The 27481-nt window shown below is 39.0% G+C and overlaps 2 protein-coding genes and 1 long non-coding RNA gene across 3 annotated transcripts; 2 read left to right on the top strand and 1 right to left on the bottom strand.

Annotated features, from left to right (window-relative positions):
• Positions 1-249: 249 nt before the first annotated feature.
• LOC124358468 lies at positions 250-15877 on the bottom strand. Its single transcript, XM_046810764.1, has 7 exons — positions 15776-15877; positions 15521-15660; positions 11534-11855; positions 10662-10740; positions 1683-1852; positions 445-1459; positions 250-272 (listed from the first exon to the last, which is right to left on the bottom strand). The coding sequence occupies exons 1-7, from the start codon at positions 15875-15877 to the stop codon at positions 250-252; spliced, it is 1851 nt and encodes a 616-aa protein (XP_046666720.1).
• Positions 3498-6750, top strand: LOC124357768. Its single transcript, XR_006921973.1, has 2 exons — positions 3498-3552; positions 6662-6750. It is a non-coding gene; the product is annotated as an uncharacterized LOC124357768 (long non-coding RNA).
• Positions 15878-21271: 5394 nt separating the features above from the next.
• LOC124358467 lies at positions 21272-23289 on the top strand. Its single transcript, XM_046810763.1, has 2 exons — positions 21272-21609; positions 23212-23289. Exons 1-2 carry the CDS (start codon positions 21367-21369, stop codon positions 23287-23289), a joined length of 321 nt encoding a protein of 106 aa, XP_046666719.1. The 5' UTR covers positions 21272-21366.
• Positions 23290-27481: the final 4192 nt, after the last annotated feature.

Below are 27481 nucleotides of genomic sequence, written 5' to 3'. Positions count from 1 at the left end.
CAGTCAAGAGCAAAACAAAACTAAAAGATTCTAACCTTTTTTTGAGCCCCTCAGCTTCATTCCTTTCCTTTGGCTTTTTTCTTGTCAAAATTATTTTATTTAAGGCTTTCATTACATCACCGAACCTTTCCTTTAAAGCGTACACAGCTTCATATCTCCCTGCCCAACGTGTAGGGTTTAAAGTCTTTAATGTTACCTTGTCTTTAGGAACAGGAGCCTTCGGATTCTCTGTACAACCAGAAACGACTTTTAGTTCTTGCCACCGAACAATGCTGTGGCCAAAAAAACTGTAAATATTTTGCACCGTCTCAAAAAATTGTGCTATTTCTCGATTGCATTCAACGGCATCTTTAAGAACCAGATTCAAATTATGGCTGGCACAGTGAATGAAATAGGCATGGGGTGCAAGTTCTTGGATTCTCTTTTGTACTCCATTATACACACCACTCATGACCGATGCACCATCGTATCCTTGTCCTCTGCATTTTGTTATGTCAAGGCCTTTTTCTAAAATTGATTTTATGATGACGTCTTCTAGCCCCGAAGCGGTTTGGTCAGTAACTGCTGTGAAAGATGTAAACGTTTCACAAATTCTCAACTCACAAGGTTTTCCGAGTTGGTCATGGTCAATCTTTACATAGCGAAAAACTTCGCTTAGCTGATCTACTTTACTTACATCTTGTGTTGTGTCGTAAATTATGGAGAAAAAAGGCGCACTCAAAAGCTCTTCTTTAATTCCACTAAGCACTTCACTAGCCATCAGAGAAATAATTTCATTCTGAATTGTTGGACTGAGATAATTAACAGTACCACTTGGCCTTGTAATTAGATCTTCTAGGATAGTGTCATATTTTGACAGCAATTCAATCAATGATAGAAAATTACCTTTATTTCTATCAGTGATATGCCAACTGTCTCCACGAAAAGGAAGGTTGCATGTTGCCAACATAAGGGAGACATCTAAGACCCTCTTCAAAACTTTCCTCCAAAAATTCCGCTCCTCCTTCAAACCTTTTTCTAGTGCATCGTCTATTGAGCCATGACGTCGCCATTGCTCATAAACCAAGCAGGAATCAGCATGGTGCTGTGAATTCTCATGTGTCTTTATGCGATCAGACAAATGTTTCCAGTCCCTTAATCCTGAATCCCATCCTCCTACAGGTCCTTTCTGGGGAAACAACCAGCAAGGTTGGCAATAAACACAATCCAATTTGGACGAATAGCACAACCAAGTTCTTTTCAGTTTGAGCCCAGACTTTGACTTCAGGGTAAAATAATTGTCTGAAAAGGACCTACCTTGTTTTCCATCATATGGAAATGGGCCAACTGGTTGATAGGGTCCTAGTCCTAATTCAATAATTCGTTTTTTCACCTCTGGATCGATGATCTGGTCTGGAAAATGGGGTTCTCCGGTGTTTAAACAAGTTTCATTAATTTTATTCGTCCGGCTACATTCCACCTGTAAGTAGATTGCAATGCATTAGTATTTTTTTCTTACAAACATGATCATAACAATAGGGACTTACTGTAATTCCATGTTTACATGGAAGTAATACTGTTTACTTCCATGTAACCATGGAATATTTTATCGTAGGGATTCCATGTTTAGGGCGATAAAACAGCATATGTTGTTATGTTGAAAAATATAATATAAGTATTCTGTACTTGGCATGTCTACTTACTTGATCATTTACGCCGATCAGTTCACTGCTTGACGTAGGACTTGTTGGAGGTTTGGCACAATTTTCTTGTTGATGCCCTAGCCCTAGGCATGTTACTTCTTCATCAATACTTTCTTCAGCGTTATCTTGAGCTGTAACTTCCTCTTCAATCTCATTTCCTGGGACTGAGGCTGCAATAAAAAATAGCAAGTCAAAATAACATTAAGTTACATACAGTGGCGTATATAGAAAAATATTTTGGGGGGGGGGGGCTGAAATACCGGGGGGTCTGGGGGTTATGGAATACCCCCCAGTAGAAGGGGGGTCCGGGGGTCCTCCCCCGGGAAAATTTTGCCAATTTAAGTCTTAAAAACACAGGTTTAAGGTTTTTGGCATGTATAAACGCTAAAATGGAAAGAATGAAAATCACTCTTTCGGAGAGATTTTTAAGTTTTTCATGGCGAGTTTCCTTCTTTTCGAGCAGGTTTCACTTTTCCATTTTAGCGTTATTATGTTTATATAGAAGGACCTGTATCCTTTGTATATTATTTTTGTATAAAATTAAAATTCAAAACTTAAGTGTCTGCTAGTTTGGTAGTTTTCAGTTGTTAAAATAGAAAATAATAGAGGCTATAAAGTCCTATTTTTAAAATCTTTGGTTTAAAATAGTTGTTATACAAAGAAATATATTGTCCTACGTATCTAAAACACAACACACCACAATATTATAAGTTTGAAACTAATAAATGTTGACTATATACTATATTTATTTTAGCAATTGAATTGTTATTTTAGTTTTTTTTTAATTTTACCTTAATGAAATCAGAAATAGTAATTTCAGTATGCACACAATTCAAATATTTATATCGTTAAAAAACTAAAATCTCAAACAGCCTTCCAAGCTACAATAACCAGTTATTGTAGGCCTACTTTATGAACTGTTACAAGGGAAGAAAATGAAATATAGCTAAAAGTATTCATGAAACACTGTTTATTGTCATTTTACAAAACAAAATCCAAATTTCTAGACTTCAGTGAAAATTGTGTTAAAACTTCCTCATCAGTTATGGTAATGTCTCTATGAATAGATAAAAGTGCAAGACCATTCAACCTGTTTTCCGAAGTTGTGTTTCTCAGATACGTTTTAAGTCTTCGGAGAGATGAAAAGCTCCTTTCTGCAGAAGCCACTGAAACGGGTAAAACCGCTAACAATTTCAAAATATTAAACATGTTTGGGAAATAGTCTTTATCACATTTTTCAAGAGCAGAAATTGCAGTTTTTGGCAAACTTTCTTTTTCTTCACGATTCCACTTTTGTTTCCACAGTAGAAATTCACTTCGTACCTCATCTCTGAAAGATAGATCTTTTTCATAAAACGTCAGGGCAGGTTCCAGGGATGAAAATTCCGTTTTAATGCAGTGCTCAGGAAGAACATTCTGTAGTGAGTCGATTACTTCCCTGTGGTTTTTAAAACGCTCCTGAAGTGAACAGCAGAAATCGTCAAGGTATGGTATATACACTACACGCCGGTAGTATTCTTCCACGTTTGTATAAGGAGTATTGCAGCGATTAGTTTGCTTGCGACATGTACGGGGGGTTTCCTCTTTGATACCTAATTTGTCAGTGCTTACTTTTAGCTCACTGAACAAAGCCTGGAATGTCTCTTCTGCTTTGCTTCGCCTTTCCTTTACTAGTTCCAATACATTGGAAATCTGTTTGTTGGCTTGAGCAAGATCTATATCTTTCTTTTGGAGCATCTCTGAAAGGCGGATAGTCAAAGAAAGCAAGTTGTTCAAAATAAAAAGACATGCAACAAACTGAAAACTGGTCACGGAGGCAATTAGTGTGTGTGCTTTTACAGAAGCTTCTGCAGTCGATTCTTCTTCAATAGTTGAAGGGTGCAGGAGAAAAACCAACTTTAGTCACAAAACTAAAATTTTTCAGGAGAGCAAAAACAAAGTTTCAAACGGTCTGTAAAAAAAGAACATAACCTTTTTGACCTTAAAAACTGGATCTAGGTTTTAGTATAACTGTTTTTTTATAAAATATAAAAAAATTAGCTCATTGCAACAATTAGTTTATTTTTAAAAAATTGTCCCGGTTAACAACGCCATGGACTTAGTTGGTTTTTTTTCCCCTGCACACGATGGACTCAATTGGGTTTTCCCCTGTAAATAATGAAACAAACTAGTCAATATTTTTTTAACTTCTGGTTTTATTATCACATTTGATTGAAAAAAGGACAAAACAAAACTTAGATATATGTAAATATTTGAAAAACTGTGAAAGTCTGTCATTTTCATTTGGATATGGTCCAACGTCCTTTCTTTTAGTTAGCTCCACACACTTTTGGTTACCTCCACTTTAGGTTACATTTTCACTTGAGGTTTCTTCCTAAAACACAATGAAAAAACCAAATAATATCCAACTAATAGGATATAGTTTTAATCCTCACAACTGTAAATACTAACAAAAAGAAAATTGTGAATAATTCAATATTTGCAAAGACAAAGTATCTTAGGTTTGTTATTTTTTCACAAATAATTTTGTGTTAGAAATGTTTTAGGAACATAATTATTTCATTAATCACTGCTAACGGAAAGTTATTGGAAAAAATAGTAAAACAGTTGAATAAGAAATAGATTTCAAAACGTACCTTTTAAAAGTTAGCTTCTGCAGTCTCATGAGCGGCTACATCAACGGCTGGAACCTCAATCGCTGTTTCATTTCCACAAAAAGGTTCATGTAATATTCCTTTGAACCTTCTTCTTCGCAAAACTTTAGAAGGACCTTTTAGGTCGTTGCACTTTTCCTTTGACAGTGCTAAGGGTGCATTGTAGGATTGTTCAGGCTCAGCCATATGCTCAGGCCTAGCAAGTTCTTCTTTTTTTTTCTTTTGTTTTTTCTTCTCTTTCTTTCTCTCTATCATTCTTCTTTATGGATGATGTGAAAAAGGCCCCATTGTATCCGTTTCCGATATTCTAAGCTGAGACATTTATCTTGGAAAAATCTAAGTATGTTTTACCGGTCTGACGGCAAAGAGAAACTTATTTTTTGTAGTCTTGGATGCCAAAAACTCTCCCCCATTTTTTGAACATTTCTGTTGGCAAGAAACCACTGTGAAGGGTGATGGTTTTTAACTCGAGCGTTCTCCAACACAGATCTCCAACCCGTCAGGTGTTTTCAGCTTTTGCTGTTTTAGGGATTAATCCCATATTTTTGTCATTTTCCAATATAAGAGTGTCCTCTTACTGGGAAAGTCACTATAACTTTGTCAAACCGTTTCTCTTCAGTTGTGAGGTAGTGCAACATCTTCATTACAGTGTGGTTCTTATTTTGACCTCCGCATGAATCAGCAAAGATGTAGAGGGTTTTCACTTCCATTGACAGGTAATTTTGGACAAAATCGTACAAAAAAGAGGCAACATCATCAGATCCCTTCTTACCAAACAGTCTCGTCATAGGTGTACATGATGGATTCCCCAGTGGACAAGATGTGTACATTGAAGAATGTAAAATGTCAACTGTCGTCTAAAATAAACTTCACTAGTGGAGATGTTGGGGGTCGGTAGATTCTTCCCGAAATCAATCGCAATAAGCCTCCACTTCATTGCGTTGTTTTGCTGATTTTTTGGCTTTACGTTTCAACTTGTAAAACCAATCTGCCTTTAGTAATATGCAGTTTTTGCTCTTCCTCCAGTTTTTTTCTTTTCTTCAAGTAGGGATTCTTTTTCTTCAACTGACACTGCAGCAATCTTTCTTTCAATTCCTGAAACCTTTGCATTATTTTCGTCACAAAAACAACATGTGTCAGTTCTTGGGTATCCAAACCCGATATTGAACTCAGTGACAAAGGTGTGTCGAAATGTCTCGTAGGAAATTTCCATGCCTGGGTTCTTATTTAAAAACATTGACAGAAGCTCCTTGACATTTAAATTTTTCAGGTAAGTACACTTTGGTACTGTCATGAAGGCTGTAATGAGCCCGTCTACCTTTTAAAGAACAAAAAAAGCTCATCATAGCTTCGCGTGTAGCCTCTGGGACTTTACGAGGTCGATTAAAATGTTTTCCTCTGTTATCTACGGGAGATTTTACCAGTGGTCATTATTGACTGCTTGATTCTGTGTAGCCTAAAAGGTTTAACACCAAAAAGAGACTGAAAGGCCTTAAAACAAACAGGGATCTCAACGGCAGACTCATCTCTCACAACTCTAACTTTGTATGAAAAAGAACCTTCGTTCATTCTAGCTTGGTTTTCGTCTAGCCGAGGTCTCCTCCGAGAAACAGGATGCAACCGCAATTAGTCCACCCAAGTAGCTGTTTTGAGCATTGGTACCTCCTTCACGCCCTATGTCATTGAATTGTTTAATTAAGGAATTTCTCTCTTCTGGTGTAACTTGTTGAAAACATTCGTATCGTTTACAACGGCAATCTTCACCCGTTTCATATGAGCAAGCCCGTAGCTTTTTGGCGACATCCCTAACTCTCCCAGTTATTTTTCGTTTTTTTTTTTTCGTAGTTTTTTACTTCACTTACCCTAGTGGCTTCATCATCACTTTCACTTTGCAGCTCACCGTCAATCATTTTCAAGTGATTGGGCACTAAACACAATATTCCACCAACGCTAATTCAAATACGCACACCAAATAAAACACTAATAACCTAAAACTTCACTTCAACAGTACAAACTAACACAACAGAGACAATAAGGAGTGTGTTGTTTAGTCTGCTACAGCTGAACCACAGAGTAATGGATTGTTTGCGCATGCGCTAAGGTCAGCTGACTGTGGACTCAGTTGCTTTTTCCCCTGAACCAGATGGACTGAGTTAGTTTTTCCCCTGCGGTACAACATTTTAAATGGCTGTATCTTGTAACTCAGTTAGTTATTCTCCTGCAGCTTTTGGCATGTTAAAATATGGACCACAGACTATCGAATGGCATCATAATCTGTAAATCGATTTTTTTGGACTAAGTTGGTTTTTCTCCTGCACCCTTCAGTTTGATAGAGCGGTAATTATAGGCTCCAAAGCTTCTTTAAACATTATAACTGAATCGTGGCGTTGCACCCAGCGAGTCTCACACAGACATATAAGTTTTTTTCTTTTCATCTCAGGGCAGCATTCAGAAATACTTGACTTAAGTATCGCAGTTCTCTTAGCTGACTTGTGAAAGAAACTACACACCTCACTGATGACACCCATACAATTCCTTATCATAGGGATTTTTGATGCATCAGATAGACATAAGTTAAGAGAGTGAGAGGAACAATGTGTGTATATGGCTGAGGGTACTTTTTCACTTATGTATGCTTGTACCCCTCTGAACTGGCCACTCATGACAGAAGCCCCATCATATCCTTGACCACGTAAATTGTTTAAATCAAGTCCAAGACTGGTTAGACTTGACATTAATGTATTGGCTAAACCTTGACCTGTTACATCATACACGGGTACAAAAGCCAGAAAATCTTCCCTAATTTTAAACAATTCCTCGTCAACATATCGGACACAGAGGGAAAATTGTTCAATTTGGCTAATGTCTGTTGTCTCATCTGATAATACTGAATAAAATACAGATTTTCTCACGTTGGATACAATTTTTGACTGTATTTGGGAACCAAAAATACCTATAATTTCATTTTGGATAACAGAACTAGTATACATAGTTTTTGCCACCACCAGTTTCTAGCTGTGTTTTAAGATTATTGTCCCCGTAATTAGCCCTGTACCTTAATAAAGAGCGAAAATTACCATCATTTTGTATAGGCTCGTCAAGATCCACTCTTCCACCATCACGATGCCCTCTAAGAGCAATTTGTTGCCTTCCACAAAATCTAATTGTCTGGATTATCGGTATAATTCTATTTTTGTTTTCCTGAACATTCATTTTTCTCTGCATGTTGATACTGTTTATCACACTTTCTGTTTTTCCATGTACTAAGGATTTTACATCTTCAGCCATTAACATTGCAGTTTTATGATATTGTTTATTTTCATGTTGCATGAAAACCTCCCTAGCTTTCTTAAGCTTTGTAGTAAGTGGTTTTGATACTAATACTCCTAAACTCTGATGGTTTCCTTTCCCACCTGTGTTGTGTGAGAAAAAAACACAATATTTACACAGGGCCCCTTCCTTTGCTTCCGAATAAGCTAACCATTTGAAGTCTTCCAACCACTTATATTGAAAACTTCTGTTATTTTCAACTTTAGGAAATTCGTAACTACGTTGAGGCTTCCAACAGTTCTCAATAATTGAAATTTTCTCTTCATTTTGAAGTGAAAAGGAAGTTGAGGAGCAGTAATGACCAATATCATTGATATTGTGAACTAACAAAGTGTGATTACTCTCGTTAAGGTTATGTTCAATTTCACCTGTGTGATCCTTGATCTCAACAACGCTGCCAGTTGATGTAGCACAAGTGGAGGGACTCGGTGTTATTTCAAACGATGTCTGCTCGTCGATCTCAGACGAAACACGTTTTTTCTTCACGAAAAAAGCTTGAATCGAACTCTGTCTCTTCATTTTAAATGTTTAATGTAGCCTATGTACTTCACACGTAAACTGTCAACTATAAAGTAATCAGATCATGTTTAAAATAACGCGACAACAAAAACATATCACTTGATAACAGTCACTACAATCACAGCACATATGCATACAGCACTTAAAATGTCACCACGGGTGATACGCACTAGACAACAGCAGACAATGGCGTGGTAGTGCGGAATGAGGTCAGGTGTGGTGGGAGTGGGTGGGGGGGTTGTAGGAGGAGGAGGGTTGCTAGGCAGCGGGGCCGCGGCGACACGTCATCGTCATATACGCATGCCTGGCGCTGGCACTACACGAGCGGCCGACGCGACAGTCAGGAGCGTCAGGCTACCTCGCACTCTTTACAGTTGCAACGCTTATTTGCATGCTTACAAAATATTAGTAATTTCAACCTCTGAAAAAAATAAATATTGAATATTGTTAGGTATCATAATGTATTCTTAAAATTCCACTATAAACTATAATACTAATGTAGTCGAAAGTATAGAAGCACAGCTTATTGAAAATAAAAATAAATTATCGTATATAAGTTATAATATTTTTTTTGTGTTTCAAATTTCGGGGGGGGCTCGAGCCCCCTGAGCCCCCCCCTTATATACGCCCTTGGTTACATATAACATATAATTTAAAGCCAATTTTAATAACATTGTAAAGATATAATAAAATATATAAAATATATAAAAATATATAAAAAAATATATAAAAAAATATAAAAAGAGTAGATACATGGCCTCATAAATAATGAATGTGCAAGCGAGTGTGGTGCATTTTTTTACATCATATTATCACAAAAAGATATAAAAATTACTATGATAGATATTCATGCTGTGCTGCTGTGCATGTATAAACAAATAAAATACCTACACAGAAAGAAGTAGAAACCAAAGGAATCATAAAAATCACATAAAAAATTAAATGACCACTACACAATAGTAGGTAATATGTAGCCTATATATGACTAGTGATAAATTCACAAACAAACATTGCTTATTAGATTAGAACAGGCGCGGCTCCAGAATGACTTCTCGGGGGGGGGCAAACCGTGCAGGTTGCCTACTTACAGGGGCAATAAAACCCAAAAAAATCGTGAAATGAGAAACAGGGAATGGGGAAGTGTTTACACGAAGAAAAATGAGGGCACATTAATGGTACAGTGCAATAAGAGTATTTTATTCATGAACAATTCTAAAAACATAACATATCGAATTTCCAATTTCTACTACTACACTGTCAAGCTTAATTAATCCAAAGCAAATGCTAGCCGATGCTTACCACCTCTCGTCTTAGCAAATCTATCTATTACTTTTTCAATATCTACATTAACATCTCTGTGCGTAAGCATGAGGGCCAATCCAGTTAAGCGGTCTTGGCGCATTGTGCTTCTTAGCCACGTCTTAAGACGCCTCAATCCTGAAAATGACCTTTCTGGGGTTGCGTTGCTCACAGGGAGTGTAGTCAAAATAACTAAGAGGTGGTTAATTAACTGGTATGCCTCCTTATCGCAAGATTGAAGAACATCTGCAGATGACTTTGACTTTGGTAAGTTGTTTGGATCCCCTCTCGACCACTTACTGTACCATAATTCCAATTCGGCGCTGAGCTGCAGTTTTGCCATTTCAGGACTACTGCAAGGCAACAATGAAAAAAATGAGTCTACAAACTGTGTGGCTTTTTGTTTTAGGTCCAAGTCAGCCGCAGAACTTAGCATATTCTCTGGTAGAAGCCAAGGTAAATTGAATACTTGTATTACTTCGGGTGGAAATCGGTCTTTAAGGTCCATCACAATGAAGTCAAGGAGAGGATTGAAGACGGCTAGACGGAAGTACTCTTGCGGTGAGTACAAAACAAAACAACCACCAGCCACCAGTCCAGCGCGAGCGCGAGACAGCAGCGACCGCCCGCCGAGCCGTCGAAGGGCAAAGGCGTGCGGGGAGGGAGGGTGGTGTCAATATCAGAGCCGAGCCGAGCCGGGCCGGGGCTGGGGCAGGGCAGGGGGCAGGGGGAGGGCGGCGTCTTCTTGGAGGCGGGCGCGACGCGACGGCCGCGGCACCAACAGAGAGGTGTCTCGTGTCAAGCCAAGCCAGCTAGCCCCCAAGCGCGCGCGCGCGCTGGCCGCACACCGCGCGACCGCCCGACCGCCACGCGCTTTGGCGCTCTCTGTTCTAGGTCCTAAGTCTCGCGTAAAATGCCTAATTTTTGCCATCCGAGCCTCATTCTCGGGGGGGGGGGGCAAAAGCCCCGTGGCCCCCCCCTGGAGCCGCGCCTGGATTAGAATAGATTGCAGTCTGAGTCAGACACAGTGATCTAAACTCAATCAAACATCCAAACTCTAGTTAAATTTTAACACAGCTAATTTTAACATAGTTAAAATTTAAGATATTAATTATATAGTTATTGGCCAAGATAATTAATTAGGCCTAAATACCGTATCTAAATTCAAACCACTCACCAATTATTGGTCTAGTTTCAGTACTAGATGTAGATGTGACATTAGTAGAGGTAAAGGTGGTAATATGAGCCCCTACTTTCTTTTTTGTAAATAATAATTTTATTTTTTTATTTTTACCAAATTATTTGTGTTGGACTTCAACTAGAACATTTGGTGAATATAATTTATAAATAATGCAGTCAATTAATTAAACATAAAGTGAAATAAAAAATAAAAAATCAAAACAAGACGTATTGTTAAAAAAAATTTCTGTGCTGGTATTATGAGCCCCTAAAGTAAATACATGGAAAAGAGTGTTAAAAATGACAGTCATACAAAAATATCCTATATGAAAAATTGTATTTTATTAATTACAAAAACTTTAACAGTGTAAAAAAGGTGTAAACAAACAGAAAAATATTTTATGGTCTGCAAAAGTCACAAACATACACATCTTTTTCAGCCCCAGCACAATCATTGTGTGCCCACATTTCACACATCATGCACTGGATCCACAGTTCTCCTCGATGATCGGCTGAGTAAAGTCCTTCACAAAACATACAGGGCGTATGCTCATCTCCGGGATTATCAACTCCCACAGGCATTTTCCAAAACTGACTCTCCGGAATTGACGGAGCAGTCCGATTCATCTGAGTCCTTGTCTCCGAAAATTTTCCGTTTTACAGACTTGACAGTGTTTTTTGTCTTTGTTGCAGACTGGATTTTTTTCCTTTTTCCTTTTCTCTGATTCTTCTTTTTTAGCGTCAGTCAATTTCTTTTTTTTCCGCTGCTTCTAGCAGAGCATTTTTGTAGGGTGATGATGTGACCAGAGCAGCTTTTGACGGTTTCGGTCCTTTGTTTGAAACTTTTTTTTCTTAGGTTTGGGTACAGGCCATATATCCTTTGGTGACACAGCAGTTGTCGAATGTTGTTGTTTTTCCACATTCACCGGATGGACCTGCAAGGTCTAGGTCTTCAGTGGACGGTCGAAATAAGGTGGATGTGATGGGTTGTAGGTGGGCTTCGGTCTCGGGCGGGTTATCCTCACTTAGACTTTGGATAATCTCTTCAGGATCATCGACGTCCTCCTCTGAGTGTTCAAAGTTGTGTACCATTTGAGGCTGTGTCGGCTTTCTCTTTCTTGCTTGCAGTAGGGTTTCCATGTCGAATGTCTCTTCAGATGATGGTGCAAAGTCTGCAGCAGTGAAGACATTCCTGTTGCATGGATACAATCCGGTTGTTTTAAACCCATTCACAGCTATATCGACCCTGTCTGGCAAGCTAGGTACGCTTGTCCTAGAAGCTCTGCAATGTCATAGGGTCCCACTCGTTTTTCGCCATGTCGAATATACCGGCGTATTTTGTTCACTGTAGTGGTGTTTTAGTGGCCCCAGGAATGACTTGTCTAAACGGTTGTAGCTTATGTGACGTGTGTGGGGGCAAACTAATGATTGATATGAAGTTATCCCTCGCAAGATTCACAATATCTATGTTTTTTGTGTGAGAGTTGTGACCATCTAGGATCAGAAGTACAGGATCTTCTTTTGTTGGCTTAGTCTTCTCAATAAAATTGCGTAGCCAGTCTGTAAACAGGTTTGATTGGTATCCACCCTGAAGGGGTGGCACCTACCAATCGCCCCTGGTGGAGCACCTTTCATAAGCAGATCCTGTCATGTTTTTTCTTGGGAAAATTAACATGGGCGGAATGAAAGTGCCCCCTGCGCTCATGCAACAGATGACAGTCACAAGAGAGCCTCTTTCAGCTGAGCTAAGAGCTCCCACTTGTCTCTTCCCCGTAAACCAATCACTCTGGGAATTTTACTCTGAACCACAGATAATCCCTGTCTCGTCGACATTGAAAACTCTGTCGGCTGGGTATTTGTGTTTCCTATACTCAGCTTCTAAGATGTCGAAGAAAATTGTTTACTGCCTCTTCATTGAATCCATTTGCCCTTGAAAATGAAGTTGCTGAAGGGTTTCAATACAGATAATACATCCTTGTGCCGCCTCATAAAATGGTCGAACCAAGCCCTACCAGCTAACCCTCTGTTTTGAACGGATTTTTTTATCCGTTTCTTACACAAAGTTTGGTAAGGTATTCTGCGAACATCTTGTCTGGTGAGACCGTAAAACTTGCTCTCCATCTGAAGCAGGTACTCAACAAGCTCCATTTTCCAGCTGGTCTCCCATTATAGTTTTCCTTCCCAGACGAGTGGCAGCTGCTTCTTCTGGTGGCTTGTCACCTCGAGCAAGTCTTTGCAGAGTCGGTCTTGGGACAGAAAATTTCTGAGAAGCCTTTTTCAATCCCATTTCTTTGTTCCTAATCGCATTTATTGCCATGACCATATCATCGGTATTCCAATTTTTTCTTTTAGGTTTAGGTGCCTTGCTTAAACTCTTTCGTGGCATCTGAAACAATAAAAGTAGGAACAAAGTTGTAGTGCATGTAATATGAGCCCCTTAAAGATGGGGCTCATATAACAGGCACAGAAGGGGGCTCATATTACCGACATCGCAATATTGAATTTCCTTCATCCATAATCTATCTTTGTTACTGTCTGAATTATTTATCACCCACAATAAATCAAAGCTTAAAACCTACTCTATTAGATTACTTAGCCTATTAGAGTTACTGGAATCGAATAGTAATCATAATTAATGGCTAAAAAAGTACCTTTTTAAAGTTTCTTAGTTGAAGAAAATACGAACACCTGTTGCAACCACCAACTATCATCAATAACTGAACCAGAGTGCTCTAGCGGCCCTAAACAGGAACTTAATACAGTGTTTTCCATCGATCCCCACTAGATTGCGTGCGCTGTTATGACCAGATATATTGGGGGCTCATAATACCTACAGGGCTCATATTACCACCTTTACCTCTTCTTTTAGTTGTAGTTAGTACTAGTAGTAGGACATAACCAAGCAGATAGGGTGGAAGAACACTTTGAAGCATCCTGTTCTCTTTTCTTCTTGTCTTGCCTTTTCTTTGCCCCACTTTGATAGCTTCTTTTCATTTTAACAAATACAAGAATAAGAATACAAATTGTATAACACTTTAACAACCGTAACAAACGAGTAACGGACGAACGCCAAAACGTCAGTTTTTGGTGTTAGTTTACCATCAACATAACCATAACCTTATCCGGGCTGTCTGTCACTAGCTCACTAGTCGTAGTCACTCTCACTGTCGTCTGTCAGCTGTGGCAGAGGCAGTCGGCAGACGGAGCCGTCTACGTCACGTCGACGTCAGGACGAGTTTATTACTGTTGGGGATGGGGGAGTAAGGTGAACTAAAAGTGCAAACTGCATTCTTTAATTGCGTAACAACTGACAGGCTGATTGATAGTCTGTCTATTTTTGTTACGAAATCTCTGTTGAGAACAATATCTGTCCATTATTTTATATTGAAAAGCTATTTAAATATTTTTTTATAAAGACATTTTGATGATTCGATGAAATATCCCTACGACCCTACAGTAATCAATAAATTTCACATAAACTTTAATTTCATTTTCAATTTTTCCACCTTCATTTGGGGGCCCCCCCTGGCCGGGGGCCCCGGGGCAATGCCCCGGTTGCCCCAGCCTAGCTACGGGCCTGACTGCAGCGGTTTATCAGCCACAATGCGCCAATCGTGCCGGGCGCAGTGGCAGTTGTGTGGCAACGTCGCGCAGGCCAGTCCATTCTATTGGTCGCCGCCAACTGCACTCTCTCTGGTGGTTCCTTGTATAGATCAGCTGTTTCTTGCCGCCTCGAGTCTCGCCCTGTCTCCTGTCCTGTAACTCTCGCCTCACATATTGTACGCGCACACGAATCATCCTATATTGAAGTATTCACAACAATCTTATTACAAACTGAGCTACATTATTATGTACGATATTCCACACTTTAAACCATCATTTATAATAGTACTATATTCTTTATATCATTTTATACAAAAATATCCTGTCTAAAATATTGAACCCTCAAAATCTGCATCATATGCTATAAAAGAAAACCCCTTTTCTTAGCTAACAAATAAATAACTACATAACCTTTTATAACATGAATTCAAATTTCTGCTCTAATTATTAACCTTGGTGGCTACTTATCGATTGTTTTGTCCATTTCCCACCACTCCAAGGTAATTCTCAGTTCTCGCCCACCTATCTCGGCAAGCGGCATACGTCTGGGCAAACCATCGTTTTCCTCAGTCTCTCGATGTCCCGCCATTGGCACCTCCTCAGTGCTCCGCTTATTTCTCCATCGGCAAAACCATCTCGCGAGTACCCAGCATGAAATAAAAACAAGAATTAACACCATAAAATATAGGCTGTAGCTTAACACATTCACTGCGGATGACAAAATTACTGGTGGCAGAAAATGCGGGATTTTTTTTTTACTTACCCAAAATGGAGTCAGGATAGCCGAAAGGGTTGTCCAAGGTATCCCGGAAGCTTTGTTGGCCGGAACGGTTGACGTCATGTCCGTGCCGAGTTTGCTCGTCATCCGCACCGGGTGCCGGTCACCGTGTTGTATGTGCTCGCTGCGCACTAGGTTTCGGCACAAACACTCGCGAATTACATGTATATAGTACATGAATGACACGTAGATAGTACATCAATTACACGTATATATTACATACTAGTTTGAAAAATATACAACATCAAAAACAGTTAACACCTCCCCCCTCTCAGAGTAAAAATTAGAAAAAAACTATATACATTCCCCACCCACCGCCAAAGTCTAAAAAACTACTTATTTGCCCTCGTGATACTTATCAAAGCAACCGAGTTCACACAGAGCTGGTTCGTCAGGGCACACTGCACAATAGTATACTGTTTCCTTACTACGCTTGCCTTCTTGGTAGCAAAACGCGGCACCTCCGGGTAACTGACTTGCCGTTTCCTTTGCGCTTCATTGATTTGGAGAGACGATGCATGCTGTTGCGAGTCGGTGTGATGAGCAGTGGGGCTTCCTTTGGAGGGAGCAGGTCTTCAAGTACACGAACTCGGAAGTCATACAGGGACAGCCTAATCTGAGTTGTACATGTTGTACAGATAAAAAGAATTTACAACAACAACCTGGAGAAAGTGCACAAAAATTTTCTTGTGCCATCGCAGGGTCTTGCGCTCACAGGGGTAATACGATACCATTTGGTCCAAGCGGTCAGTCCCCTTCATGTAAGAGTTGTAGTACATGATTGGTTTTGGCAGCGTTCGTTTTTGGTTTCTCCGGTTGGTGGTTTGGACCATCTCGTTGTCATATTGTGTGGAGATGTAGGTCACCGTCCCGCTTATCCCTCCATTTTTCCAATCATGACACTTTGGGCATAGTTTTTGCTATCGTTTCACATCACCTTTGCCCAATGCCTTTGCCTTCACCGCTGGAGGTGTATGGAGTCTGTCGATGCGTAGGGTGCCGGTAGTGTAGGTTGAATGACGTAAAAGTTTGGATGATAAGACAAAACTATTATAAAAAATTATCCATGAACAGGAATGGCCTTTCCCCAGGAAGTCCCTCATCAGCTTCATGACGACTTTGACGGTATGACCTTTGCCACTACAAGAGTCATGACTCCCCGTGTAAACATGGAAGCGCAGCATGAGTCCCTCGGGTTCATTCAGGGAATAAATTTTGATCCCATATTTGTGGCGCTTGCCCTTTACGTACTGGCGGAAGACCAGTCTGCCACGCCACAGTACCATCTCTTCGTCGATTGTCAGTTCACGTCGGGATAATAGATCTGTCGCATCTTATTGTTGAAATATTCAACAATATTTTGAATTTTAAAAGACCGGTTGTTAGCAGGTTCAGGGTGATCAGGGGTATCAACTCTTGAATAATGCAGACATCTCAAAATGCCAAGAAATCGATCTCGAGACATGTACTCCTTGAACATATTAGGAAAGTTCAACAACCGATGAGTTTTCCAATAATCGTTCAATCGATTCAATCTGACGTTGCCAGTCAACAGTAGAAGGCCTAAGAATGTTCTTAGTTCGGCCAACACTAAGTCCTTCCATTTGGTTATGCGAGACGCGGGAGTAGTGGTGGGGCCACAAAATAGTTCCAGGGCATACAAGTTGGTTTGTCTAATAATATTCTCTAAAAACACGGTGTCAAGAAGGAGATTGAACCAGTCAATTGGTTTTATTGTCACCTGGAATGGGAACGAGCAAGCCAGGTTGACCAGTAAAACGGCAGGTCACGTAAACCAGCCATGTCGCTGGCCGTGTCAGCCCACTGGGGGTGGGGGATGCCGCCTTCAAACCGTCGCTAGAACTGTTTCGAGCTCGACTCATTGTCTTCATCAGATGAAAAAATTATCGTCAATAACATTATCGTCTTCCTCCATTATGAGTACATACACTTACACAGTCAACAGACACTATAATCCACTCACACACAATATCGCAAAGCATACACAACAAACGAAAATGGCGAACCGGGGACGAATCACACCAACTGACTCACCGAAACTGGCACACCTCGCTATGAGTGTTTACAGCCTTCCCAGGCAACTGCTCAGCTCACACTGGGGCAAATATGAAAGCAGCTGCTGTATGACGAGTTCGCTCGTTCACCCGCCAGGCGCGCCAGGTTCGCATGACGAGCATGCTCGTCACCCGCAGTGAATGTGTATGCACGTATTCTCTGTCACAAATATCTCTATTGGTTCTCCTCTAACTACATTTAAATGATAAACACCTACCAAGTGGGGATTTCTCACAACAATAACTGTTGTCAATGAAACATATACGGAATGAATTGAGGCACTCAGAATAATAGTGGCCTGACCCCAAATTGGTAGATTTGTGTAAAACCAAGTTGAACTTTGTCCTGAAATTAAATTATTTTTACTTTTTTTATTTATTATTATTTATTGCTAAAACTTTGTCCTTGTACACAGTTTTTCAAGAGCTTTCTAAATGTAGCACCCAAATTTATGAATGTTTATTAATTTATTAATTAAATGTGGGCTAGGCCACTATAATATTAACCATTTTATTAACAAATTTTAATATTGTGGGTTAGGCCGCAAGGGTAAAAATGAATAAACTCTGTATTAACACCAAAATTTTTTTAATTAAAACATAAAAACCTTTAATAATTATAAATATTACAAGTTATTAGAGCTACATAGTTAATTTATGAGAGAAACAAGATTTTTTGAATGGAAAAATGCTTTAGACCGTTACAAAACGCCAGTAAAAACAAAACGATTTCCATTAATTTACTTTTATGCATTGTCTTCTTCTGATCCATTGTTGCTCTCATCATCTACAGGAATGGTTTCAGGAATAGACTGACAGCTCAAAATTTGATTGTAGAACTCGTGCCTAAAAGGCGGAATGAATTCTAGGAGACTTAGTAGATCTTTTTTCTTATTTTCCTCAATGTTATTTCCTTTATGATACAAAAGATCCAGCGTTTCCACTTCCATGGTCGCCCTCTTCTTCACATTTACACTGTAAAAAGGAACGTCTTCATTATTAGAATACTTGTAGAAGATTGTTTGTGGTTTATTCTCCTCGTTGCGCAGCCATTGTATTTTCAACCACTCTACTGTCTCCACTACTTCCACCTGCTTGTTGTTGATTGAAGCTTTCACTTTTTGTTTATTTCTATTGGTGATGTTGTCCAAAAGCTTCTTGAATGAAAAAATCTTCTTTTTCCATTCGTTTAACCACAAATGCAGGTTTTCTTGCAGCTAGAATGATGGGTATCCAGTCATCGGGGGCATAAACTTCTGGGTGATACTTTTTCCTTTTTTCTATTAAACCAAAGTCTTGGTCACATGCAAGGTATGTGTGTCCTGAGACAAGAAATTTTGTGTTCAATTTCTTTGCAGAAATATTTGGGCTTCGTGACCAAATAATTACACAATGCAGCCATCTTTATGTTCCTATTTTGACCTCCACATTGGTCACTGTACATAATAAGTTTGGAGGTTCTAACATATTTTTCTACAAAATGTAGAATGCATGAACCTATCTCTTCAGGACCCCTGGAAGCCACAGATTCATTCCAGACGTAAAGTGCGCAAAAGCGGACCCCCATTTTGTTTTTGATTATTTAAACTTATGAAAAAAAGTGACAAAGATTTTTTTTAAAGCATATAATGATTGCTTATAATGTTTTGCATCTTTTAAATCTTACTTATATAAAATATCACAAACTATAAGTGAGAAAAAAATGATTTTCCAAAACCTTGCATTTTGGCAATTTAAAAAAGGTTGCTAAAAGTGGACCCCTAGTAAAAATTACGTAAATGACACTTAAATAAATGGAAAAATGGGATTAAATCACTGAAAGCATTTTTAAGTTAAAAGTAAGTCTTTAATAACAGTATAATATTGATTAATGATTAGTTACATATCAATTAACAACAACAAACAAAATTAAAAGCCAGTTTTAAAAAGCTACAGGAAATTTAAAGAAATTTAATTATCTACTGACAAAAATCGCAGACGTAAATGTCTTTTTCTGCACTAGAACAGTCCTCATGGGCCCATTGCGACCACATAACGCACATCACCCACAGTTCGCCTTTACGGTCCTCACTAAATCTTCGATCACAGAAGATACATAAAGCATCATCACGTTTTGTTGGCGTTACTCCTAGGACATGCACCATTACAGACGACCCACTCGAAATGCTGCAGACGTCTTCTTCACTGCTTGACCTTTTTTGGCGTTTTTCTCAAATTCAAGACGTGTTTTCACAAGCTCTTTTCCTTTTCTTGAAGGTCCTGCTGATCTACACCCACGACCACGATTGGTTTTGCTTCTTGCTTGCTGTTCAGCTTCCTTTGCCTCTTTAGCTTTTTTTGATTCCATTAACTGGGCTTTATAAGGCGAAGATGTAATTATCGTGGAACTGCAGGCCTTTCGCCCTCTAGTTGAGTTCTTCTTTTTGATTCTTGGGATGGGAGCGATGTCAAATGGACTTGTCGTAAAAGACGAAGAACCCTGAGATTCATCTAGTAAAGCTGGTGACAAAGCAACACACTGTCCTGTTGAAGATGTGGACGGTCTATTTGGGTCAAATTGTGCAATTACTTGTGGTTCGTCCACATAACATTCTTCTGTTACTTCAGAAAATATCAGATTTTCTGCAGTTTTTCTCTTTAGTACCGATTCATAAAAAGCTGAATCTCGTTTCTTGTTCGCCTCTTCAATGAATTCGGCATCTGAGAACAATTTCTTATTTAGTGGATATATTCCAGTCACTCTGAATCCATTTATGGCTATTTCAGCTGTCTGGCATTTAATGTAGGCTTTTCCAAAGAGGTCCATTACATCAAAAGCATTAAGAGCACGGTCATTTAGCCGCAACCATTGCCGAATTTCTTCACTGTAATAGACTTTGAGAGGTCCCATGAACGTTTTGTCCAATGGCTGCAGCTTATGGGAGCAATGAGGAGGCAGGGACAAAATTGTAACGAAATTGGCATTTGCCAACATCAATATTCTGTGTGTGGCTGAAGTGACCATCTAATATCAACAACACTGGTTCTTTATCTGTGGGTTTAGTAGACTCGACAAAATGTTGAAACCACAGAGTGAAGGAGTTTATTTGGACCCATCCCGATGGGTGGACTGCGAATTGTGTTCCAGGTGGAGCCCCCTTTTTTAGCTGCTCACTCATGTTTTTCCTTGGAAAAATTACTAAAGGGGGGACAAATGAGCCACTAGCACTCATACAGGCAACTACAGTTATGAGGGCACCACGTTCAGCTGATGTCAAAGCAGCTACCTGTTTTTGCCCCTAAGTCCAATTACTTTAGGTACTTAAGACTGTACTACAGTTATACCACTCTCGTCGACGTTGAAGATTCGGTCTGGTGTGAATTTTTGTTTGTCATAGACGGTTTCTAAAAGGTTATACAATTTCTCTATGTTCTCTTTGCTGAACCCAAGGGCTCTGCTGTAGGACGTTCCAGTAGGTTTCCTTTCTGACAGCGTTGCTTTATGTCGCTTAAGAAAAAGGCTTACCCACTGTTTACCAGCAATGTTGTCTTTAAAAGGATGGTCTAAATTATTCTTCTCTGCCACTTGTACGGCCATTCTTCTCAAGTCGTTACGAGTCAGTCCAAAAAAAAGGAAGGCTCCTCCATAGCAAGGCAATATTGAACTAATTCCTTTTCGAGATCTTTCCCTAGAACTGTAGCCCTACCTCTTTTTGCTTTAGCAGCTTCCTCAGGAGTACCATATTTCATTTTTGACAACCTCATGAGGGTGGTCTTCGGTACATTAAATTGCTTAGGCCCCCCATCCACTTACAGTTCGAACTGCAGTTCTTGACTGCAGTCAGAACTGTGAACGGTGGACTGTGGACTGTTGAAAAATGTTTCACGTCAGTACGGACTGCAGTCGCGGACCGCAGTCCGTTCGGTGGCGTGGTTGTCGTGGTCAGTCTTTCCGGTGTTTTGCCGTAGGTGTGTACTTTGTAGTTATTATTCGTTATATTATTTATTATATTTTTAGTTATATTATTCGTTTTGTGGCTGTAGGAAAAGTGCATTCTAAGTTCTTATCGTATGTGAAGTTAAAGTGCAATGTCTACGTTTGAAGATTTGGCAGTATACGCTGTAATAGCGGTAGCTATTAAAAAAACGCAAGAAACGAAGGCATCAAAATGTGGAAAAAAGAATGGCTTCAGAGGAAGAGATTTAACCACGTTCACCTTCTTAGGGAGCTTGAAGCATATCCTAGAGACTGGAAAAACTACTTAAGAATGGACGAGAAAACGTACTTTGATTTATTACGTATAGTAACACCATTGATTACCAAACAAGATACAAAAATGAGGGAAGCCATTACACCACATGAAAAACTGACTGCGACATTGCGGTATCTAAGCACTGGCAGAACAATGGAAGATTTAAAGTTTTCAACGAGAATTTCCCCCCAAACATTAGGAAGAATAATTCCAGAGACCTGCTCAGCTATTGTCAAGGCCTTGAATGACTATTGCAAGGTTAGTAGCCTAATGTGTGTTTCAAGTAGTTTTGAAAAATCCAAAATATGAAACCAGATAAAAGTTAGAAAAAGAAATAAAGTAGGTCTTTGTTGTTTTCGAATGCCAACATACTGTTAAGAAATTACAATATTTTTAATCTGCTTATGGATTTGTTAAGGTACATAGCCTACACATTGTATTATGTCACTACTTTTTTGCTAATTTTAAATTACAACTCCAGTATCTCTAACGATTACGAGTTCATTTCTGTGTGCACACAACATTTAACCATTTTTATAAAGTAGTAAAAGGTAATGAAACTCATACAAAATTATTGTAAACATTATATTATCCATACTTGTATTTGTTGCGTTGTACAAACAACACATTTACTTTTTATAACTAAGGAAGAAAAAGTAAAAAATCAATTTAATTAATGTAAGTATAAAGATAAAAAGTAATACGTACCTATGGTGTATGTTTAACCACAAATGAGTAAAGTAATAATTATAAAAACTATGACACTGTCAAACATAACATTGCAATCTAGTATTACAAACACATGGCAGCTCACAACAGATACCGCATATGAATAAAGATTAAAGTGTAATTTTAATTGAGTGCAAAAATATTTTCACCACAAACAAAAAAAAAATAATAAATGTAATTTGTTCAACATATAACTCTCAATGTACTCAACTACTGGAGTAGCCCTACTAAAAAAACCGCACAGCTTGGGTTGTGAAAAGTTTACAGGTTTAAGCCTACTTGTTAATAATAGAACACTTAATTTAGAGATTTGTATAGTTGACACTGAAGCCAGACATTGCTGTATCATCATACATTTGGTTCATAGGTTGATCTACCTCCTGAACTTGGGGTAACACTAGCTGCCGATGGTGTTGTGGAAACTTGAGTAAAGAATACCTGGGTTAACTGTAGCAAATCGTGTTAGTCCACCTAGTTTCTGCTTCAAACAGGGCATCATTAATGATTTTCTGCGCATAAATCCTTTTGCTCATTGTTCAGCAATCTCAGCTTTTGAGCAACGTTCTTCCCAAAGGCGTCGTAGTGATCTTCTTCTTTTGTTGTTGCCAGTCGTTGTCCAATATTAACCAAGACTTGATCACACGGGGGACAATTTTTTTTGCCGTTTAAAAGAATCTTTAGGTTCAGGTGTTGCAGAGGTAATATTGGAAGCGGTTCGAGCAACTTGAGGAGGATTCTGTAGAGATTGGGGCGCTGGTACATTTTCCTCAGCATCTAATGGTTCTTTTTGTGAATCGTCCAGCATCTCCTGTAAAAAAAAAATGTATTGAAAAAAATGTCAAAATCCGTGGACTTTTCGCGGATTTCCTTTATTTCCGTGCCCGGTAGACACCCTGTCATTACTTAATAATGAACCACAATATCAATAATGATTCAGTTATCACCACAGTACATTCTAACTACTTATTTATTACTTTCTCAAAATATTATATTGAAAAAATTACAGAGGGGGTGGCGAACGGAAAACGAGGGGTGATACGGTTCTCGATGGGTTTGATTTCATTAAAATTTGTTCCGTACAAAACGCTGGTCTGAAATATGACAGCTGACAGTTTTATGAATTGTTTTCAGGTACCGAATACAGCCGAGGAGTGGAAAACAAAATTGCACAGGAGTACGGGGAAAAATGGAATTTCCCCAACTGCCTAGGCAGCATGGATGGAAAGCATATAGCCATAACACCACCACCTGGAAGTGGTTCTTACTTCTATAACTATAAGGGTTTCCATAGTCAGGTACTTTTCTGCATTGCTAGTGCAAACTATGAAATAATTTATTTTCATTTTGGTGTTAATGGCCGGGTATCTGATGGAGGAGTTCTGAAAGAGACAGACTTCAAACAAGAAACTAACAGATAAAAGCCTCAATTTACCTGAAGAGGGCATTGTAGACGGCGAAGCTCTTCCATACGTATTCATTGCAGATGACGCCTTCCCCCTAACTGAAGGTCATAATGAAACCCTTTTCCTATAGGGTTGCAAACAAACCTAGAAAGGTATATAACTACCGACTCTCAAGAGCACGCCGAATGGTCGAAAGTGTTTTTTGGGATTCTCGCTGAGAGATTTCAGGTTCTACAAAAACCAATCACCTTCATTGACTTGAAGAAAGTGAATAGTGTTGTTGTTTGCGTGCTGCTACCTGCACAACTATTTGCGTAGGACAATCCCTCAAAGGTACTCACCTAAAGACTGGTTGGATTTAGATGACGACGAAGTTGGTGTGTCTAAGCCTGGACCAAGAACCAGCGATCACATGGCATTACAAGTAAGACAAACCGATCGCCCAATGGCTAGTGCAAAAGAAGTAAGAAATAAATTTGTTCATTATTTTAGCAACAAAGGAAAAGTGGAATGGCAAGACAGATACATCTCTTAGTTTATAATGATTATTTGAAAACAAAATACCTCCGATGACAAACTGTAAGTTAGTTGTAGCATTGTGAATACATTATTTAACCGCAAAACTAGTAATTTAATTCTCTTACCTCGTCTTCACTGACTCTTCCTTCTCCTAAGTTGGAAGTCCCTCCTAGACATTCTTCCTGGTCAATAAGAAAACAAAAGTTCTCTGTAGTACCACAGCTTTGGTACATATATATCGTCTGTACCACTGCCAGAACGTTGAGAGGCTGTTACCTTTCTTTGTTCCTTACGGAAATGCACTTCTGATATTGTTTATCTTCTTCAACACATCGCTTTTTTGTTGCAGTACTGTCAAACCCTTTCACTACTAATAGTAAACTACGGTGGGCTGCTTCCTTCTTTTCCCTATTGTGATAGTCTTTTGACTTAACCTTCCATACACATTCATGTTTCCTAAACTCCTCTATAAACTGTAAAAGATTATCCTTCGACCAACTGGCCATGATTGCCGCGTCACACAAACAAAACAATGCGCAACCACCAAACGCTCACCACTCAATGACGCATGAGGCCGACACGGAGCAGCTGAGCTAGCGCATGCGCATATCTCGCAGCTTGGGACTGTCGACTGTGGCCTGTCACGGGAGCCTCCACTAACTAGCAGTTCCGCCTGCAGTCCGATCGTTGAACTGTCGCACCGTGCGACAGTTGACAGTCCAACGATTCGCCTGCCGGATTCCCCATCCACTTACAGTTCTAACTGCAGTCCCGGACTGTCTCAGTCCAGGACTGCAGTTAGAACTGTAAGTGGATGGGGGGCCTTAGAAGCCTTCTTCCAGCCCATCTTATTTTTTCTAACTGCGTCAATTGCCTTAGCCATTTTAGACAGACTCCACTTTCTATGTTCAACCTTCCCATTATTCTTTTGAAATCTGAAACCAAATACCAAGAGAATAATATCGTGTAAAGACACATACACAGGTATTCAAACATGAAATATAAGGGGTCCACTTTAGGAAATTTATGGGGGTCCACTTTAAGCCACTGCAACCAAATTATTTTTTACGAAATAAATGTTTAGCGGAACATTGAAATAAGAAGGTTCGGTAATAAATATTAACTGTATTCCTTACTGTTTAAGAATATATATATGTTAAAAGTCTTACTTACAATAATGTAGTAGAAATGTCCAATAACGTATAACACTGTAAAAAGTTTGTCTATAAACAAATCACGTAATGGCGGACTGACAGCCGGCAGGTGAAGCAGGTGCCGTAAGCGCTCCACCTTGTAGTGGCAGAAGTCTAAACTACTAGTTACATTTAGTTTCGATAGAGTTCAGCATCGTACAGAGCAACAAAGCCAGGGGTCCACTTTAGGGGGAGGGGTCCGCTTTTGGGCACTTTCCTCTACATTTAGGCTTCATTTGTTGATAGATTGTGGATTCCAAGATTATAAGTCCAGAGTTGGCGTTTGTAATAAACAGTGCCAGTTGACAGAACAGGTGTCGGTAAAGTTTTCATGAGGTCAAAACTTATAACCATAACATCATTTAACCTGTCTTTCCCTTTTTCGGCATCTAGCTTCATTCCAGCTCTAGCGGATTTAGCTAGACGTAAATGTAGCTCTTGCTGTACTTTAGTGGGATTTTGTTCTGGCGGGGGGGGGGGGTTGCTTGTAACTTAACTTTAAAAGCATCACACTTTTTGCAGCTGTCACTTACTGGTGCATGAAAATGTAGGTTGAACTTTGTGTCAAATACATGGTTAAAGATGTATTTTGAGACATGATCAGCTGGGTTTTCTTCTACGTACAAGTTGTACATGATAGTTTTATTCAAACTAGGGGCTAAGTATCTCCGGTCAAGATTTTTCTGTCTTGAATAGTGTGATGTGTAAGAAGGAAACTTTTTTATGAACTCTATTACTTTTTCAGTTTTATGATCAGGTGTTTTTCAATGATTTGATGTATGTAACCCCCGTTTATCCTTTGGGGGAGTGATTTTTGCATCATTTTTGTGCGATAGGGCACGTGTCAATCTACCATCACTTACAGCTAAGACATTTTTGAAAAATTCTTTACATACTTTTACCTCACTTCCATCCTCTTTTGTGAGATAGTAAAGTCTTGTATTCGTACGTTTAAGGGGGTTTTGCTGGGCATAGACACGTTGCTTACTTTGAACTTTCACCATGCTACTCAAAAAAGATGTTTGAAGATTAAAATCAAGATTGTAATATTCAGAAAATATTTTCTGGCATTGTTCACGGGAAATGTTGTCATGACATTTCAAAGAACAGGGACATTCCTCAGATCGAATTTTTTCCCCTCTACAACAATACCTTTTACGTTTGTGTAGCTTTTTCCAGAATTTCTCAACCTTTTTCTTACATTTTGTTTCCAGTTGTCAACAATTCTTACCTTTTTTTCTGGAGCGATTAGGCCTATCTTCAGGAGCATAGTCTTCAACTTTTGACTGGTTATCTAGTTCAAGGTTTTGTCGTCCAAGAGACATATTTTGTTTTGAAACATTGTTTTCGTTTTCTCTCAAGGTAGGGCTAGTTAGTTCGTTTGGATCCTTTGACTGACCAGGATGTAAGCCTACTGTCCTGTGGGAGTCTGGAGACATATTTTCAACCTGTCTGCTGTAATCATGGTCTTTGGAAGTAGATGGTGTATTAATATTGAAAACAGGCCTACCTTTTCGGTAATTATTGTCACTTTTACGCTTCTTATTTCTTTTCTGGCGACGGACAGCATTTTCTTCAGTGCTTGCGGAGTCGGAAGAAGGGGAGAAGGAGGATGATAGATACACATCAGCAAACAGCTCCTCTTGATCATCAACGTTTTTAATCTGCAACAAAATTCAGAACCGGTAGTGTAAATCTTGCAAATGCAGTATAATAGTAGAACTAGATAAGCAAAAGCCATTGCTTACCAACTTACTTTGGTTTTGTTTTTTTTATTTTCTATCTAAAAGTAGGCTAATCCCAGAATAGATTCTCTGTTTTGCTTCCATAAAGAGAAAATGATTCATTCCATAATACACTGGCATAGCTCAAACATGTTAAAATAAGATACATCTTATTTTGACTAGTTTTTGAAGCTAGTGATTTAGACCCTTAAACAGTACAAAATAAACCTTAGCTGCACAACCTTAAAGTACCTGATTATTTTATTTATATGTTAGAATACAGTGTGAAACTAGATAAACATAACCGTTACTACATTCATCTTCACTATCATTCATGTTTCTAAACTTAGAATGAGGTTAGGACTTAAAGCAACACAAAGAAACCCTTATCTGCACAATTTAAAAGTACCTGAATATTATGTACACTTACCTTCACTGACATTCATGTTTCAAAACGGCAATCTCAAATGAATAATCCACGAACAAACAATCTAGCTTGGCAACATTCACAGTACTTCACACCAGTAAACATTTGGCGCAAGCCACAACTGTGAACAGCTGT

The sequence above is a fragment of the Homalodisca vitripennis genome, chromosome 3, assembly GCF_021130785.1.
Source record: "Homalodisca vitripennis isolate AUS2020 chromosome 3, UT_GWSS_2.1, whole genome shotgun sequence".
Taxonomy (NCBI): domain Eukaryota; kingdom Metazoa; phylum Arthropoda; class Insecta; order Hemiptera; family Cicadellidae; genus Homalodisca; species Homalodisca vitripennis.
Note: the sequence above shows the minus strand (reverse complement) of the source record. Positions and strands in the feature narration are given on the sequence as shown.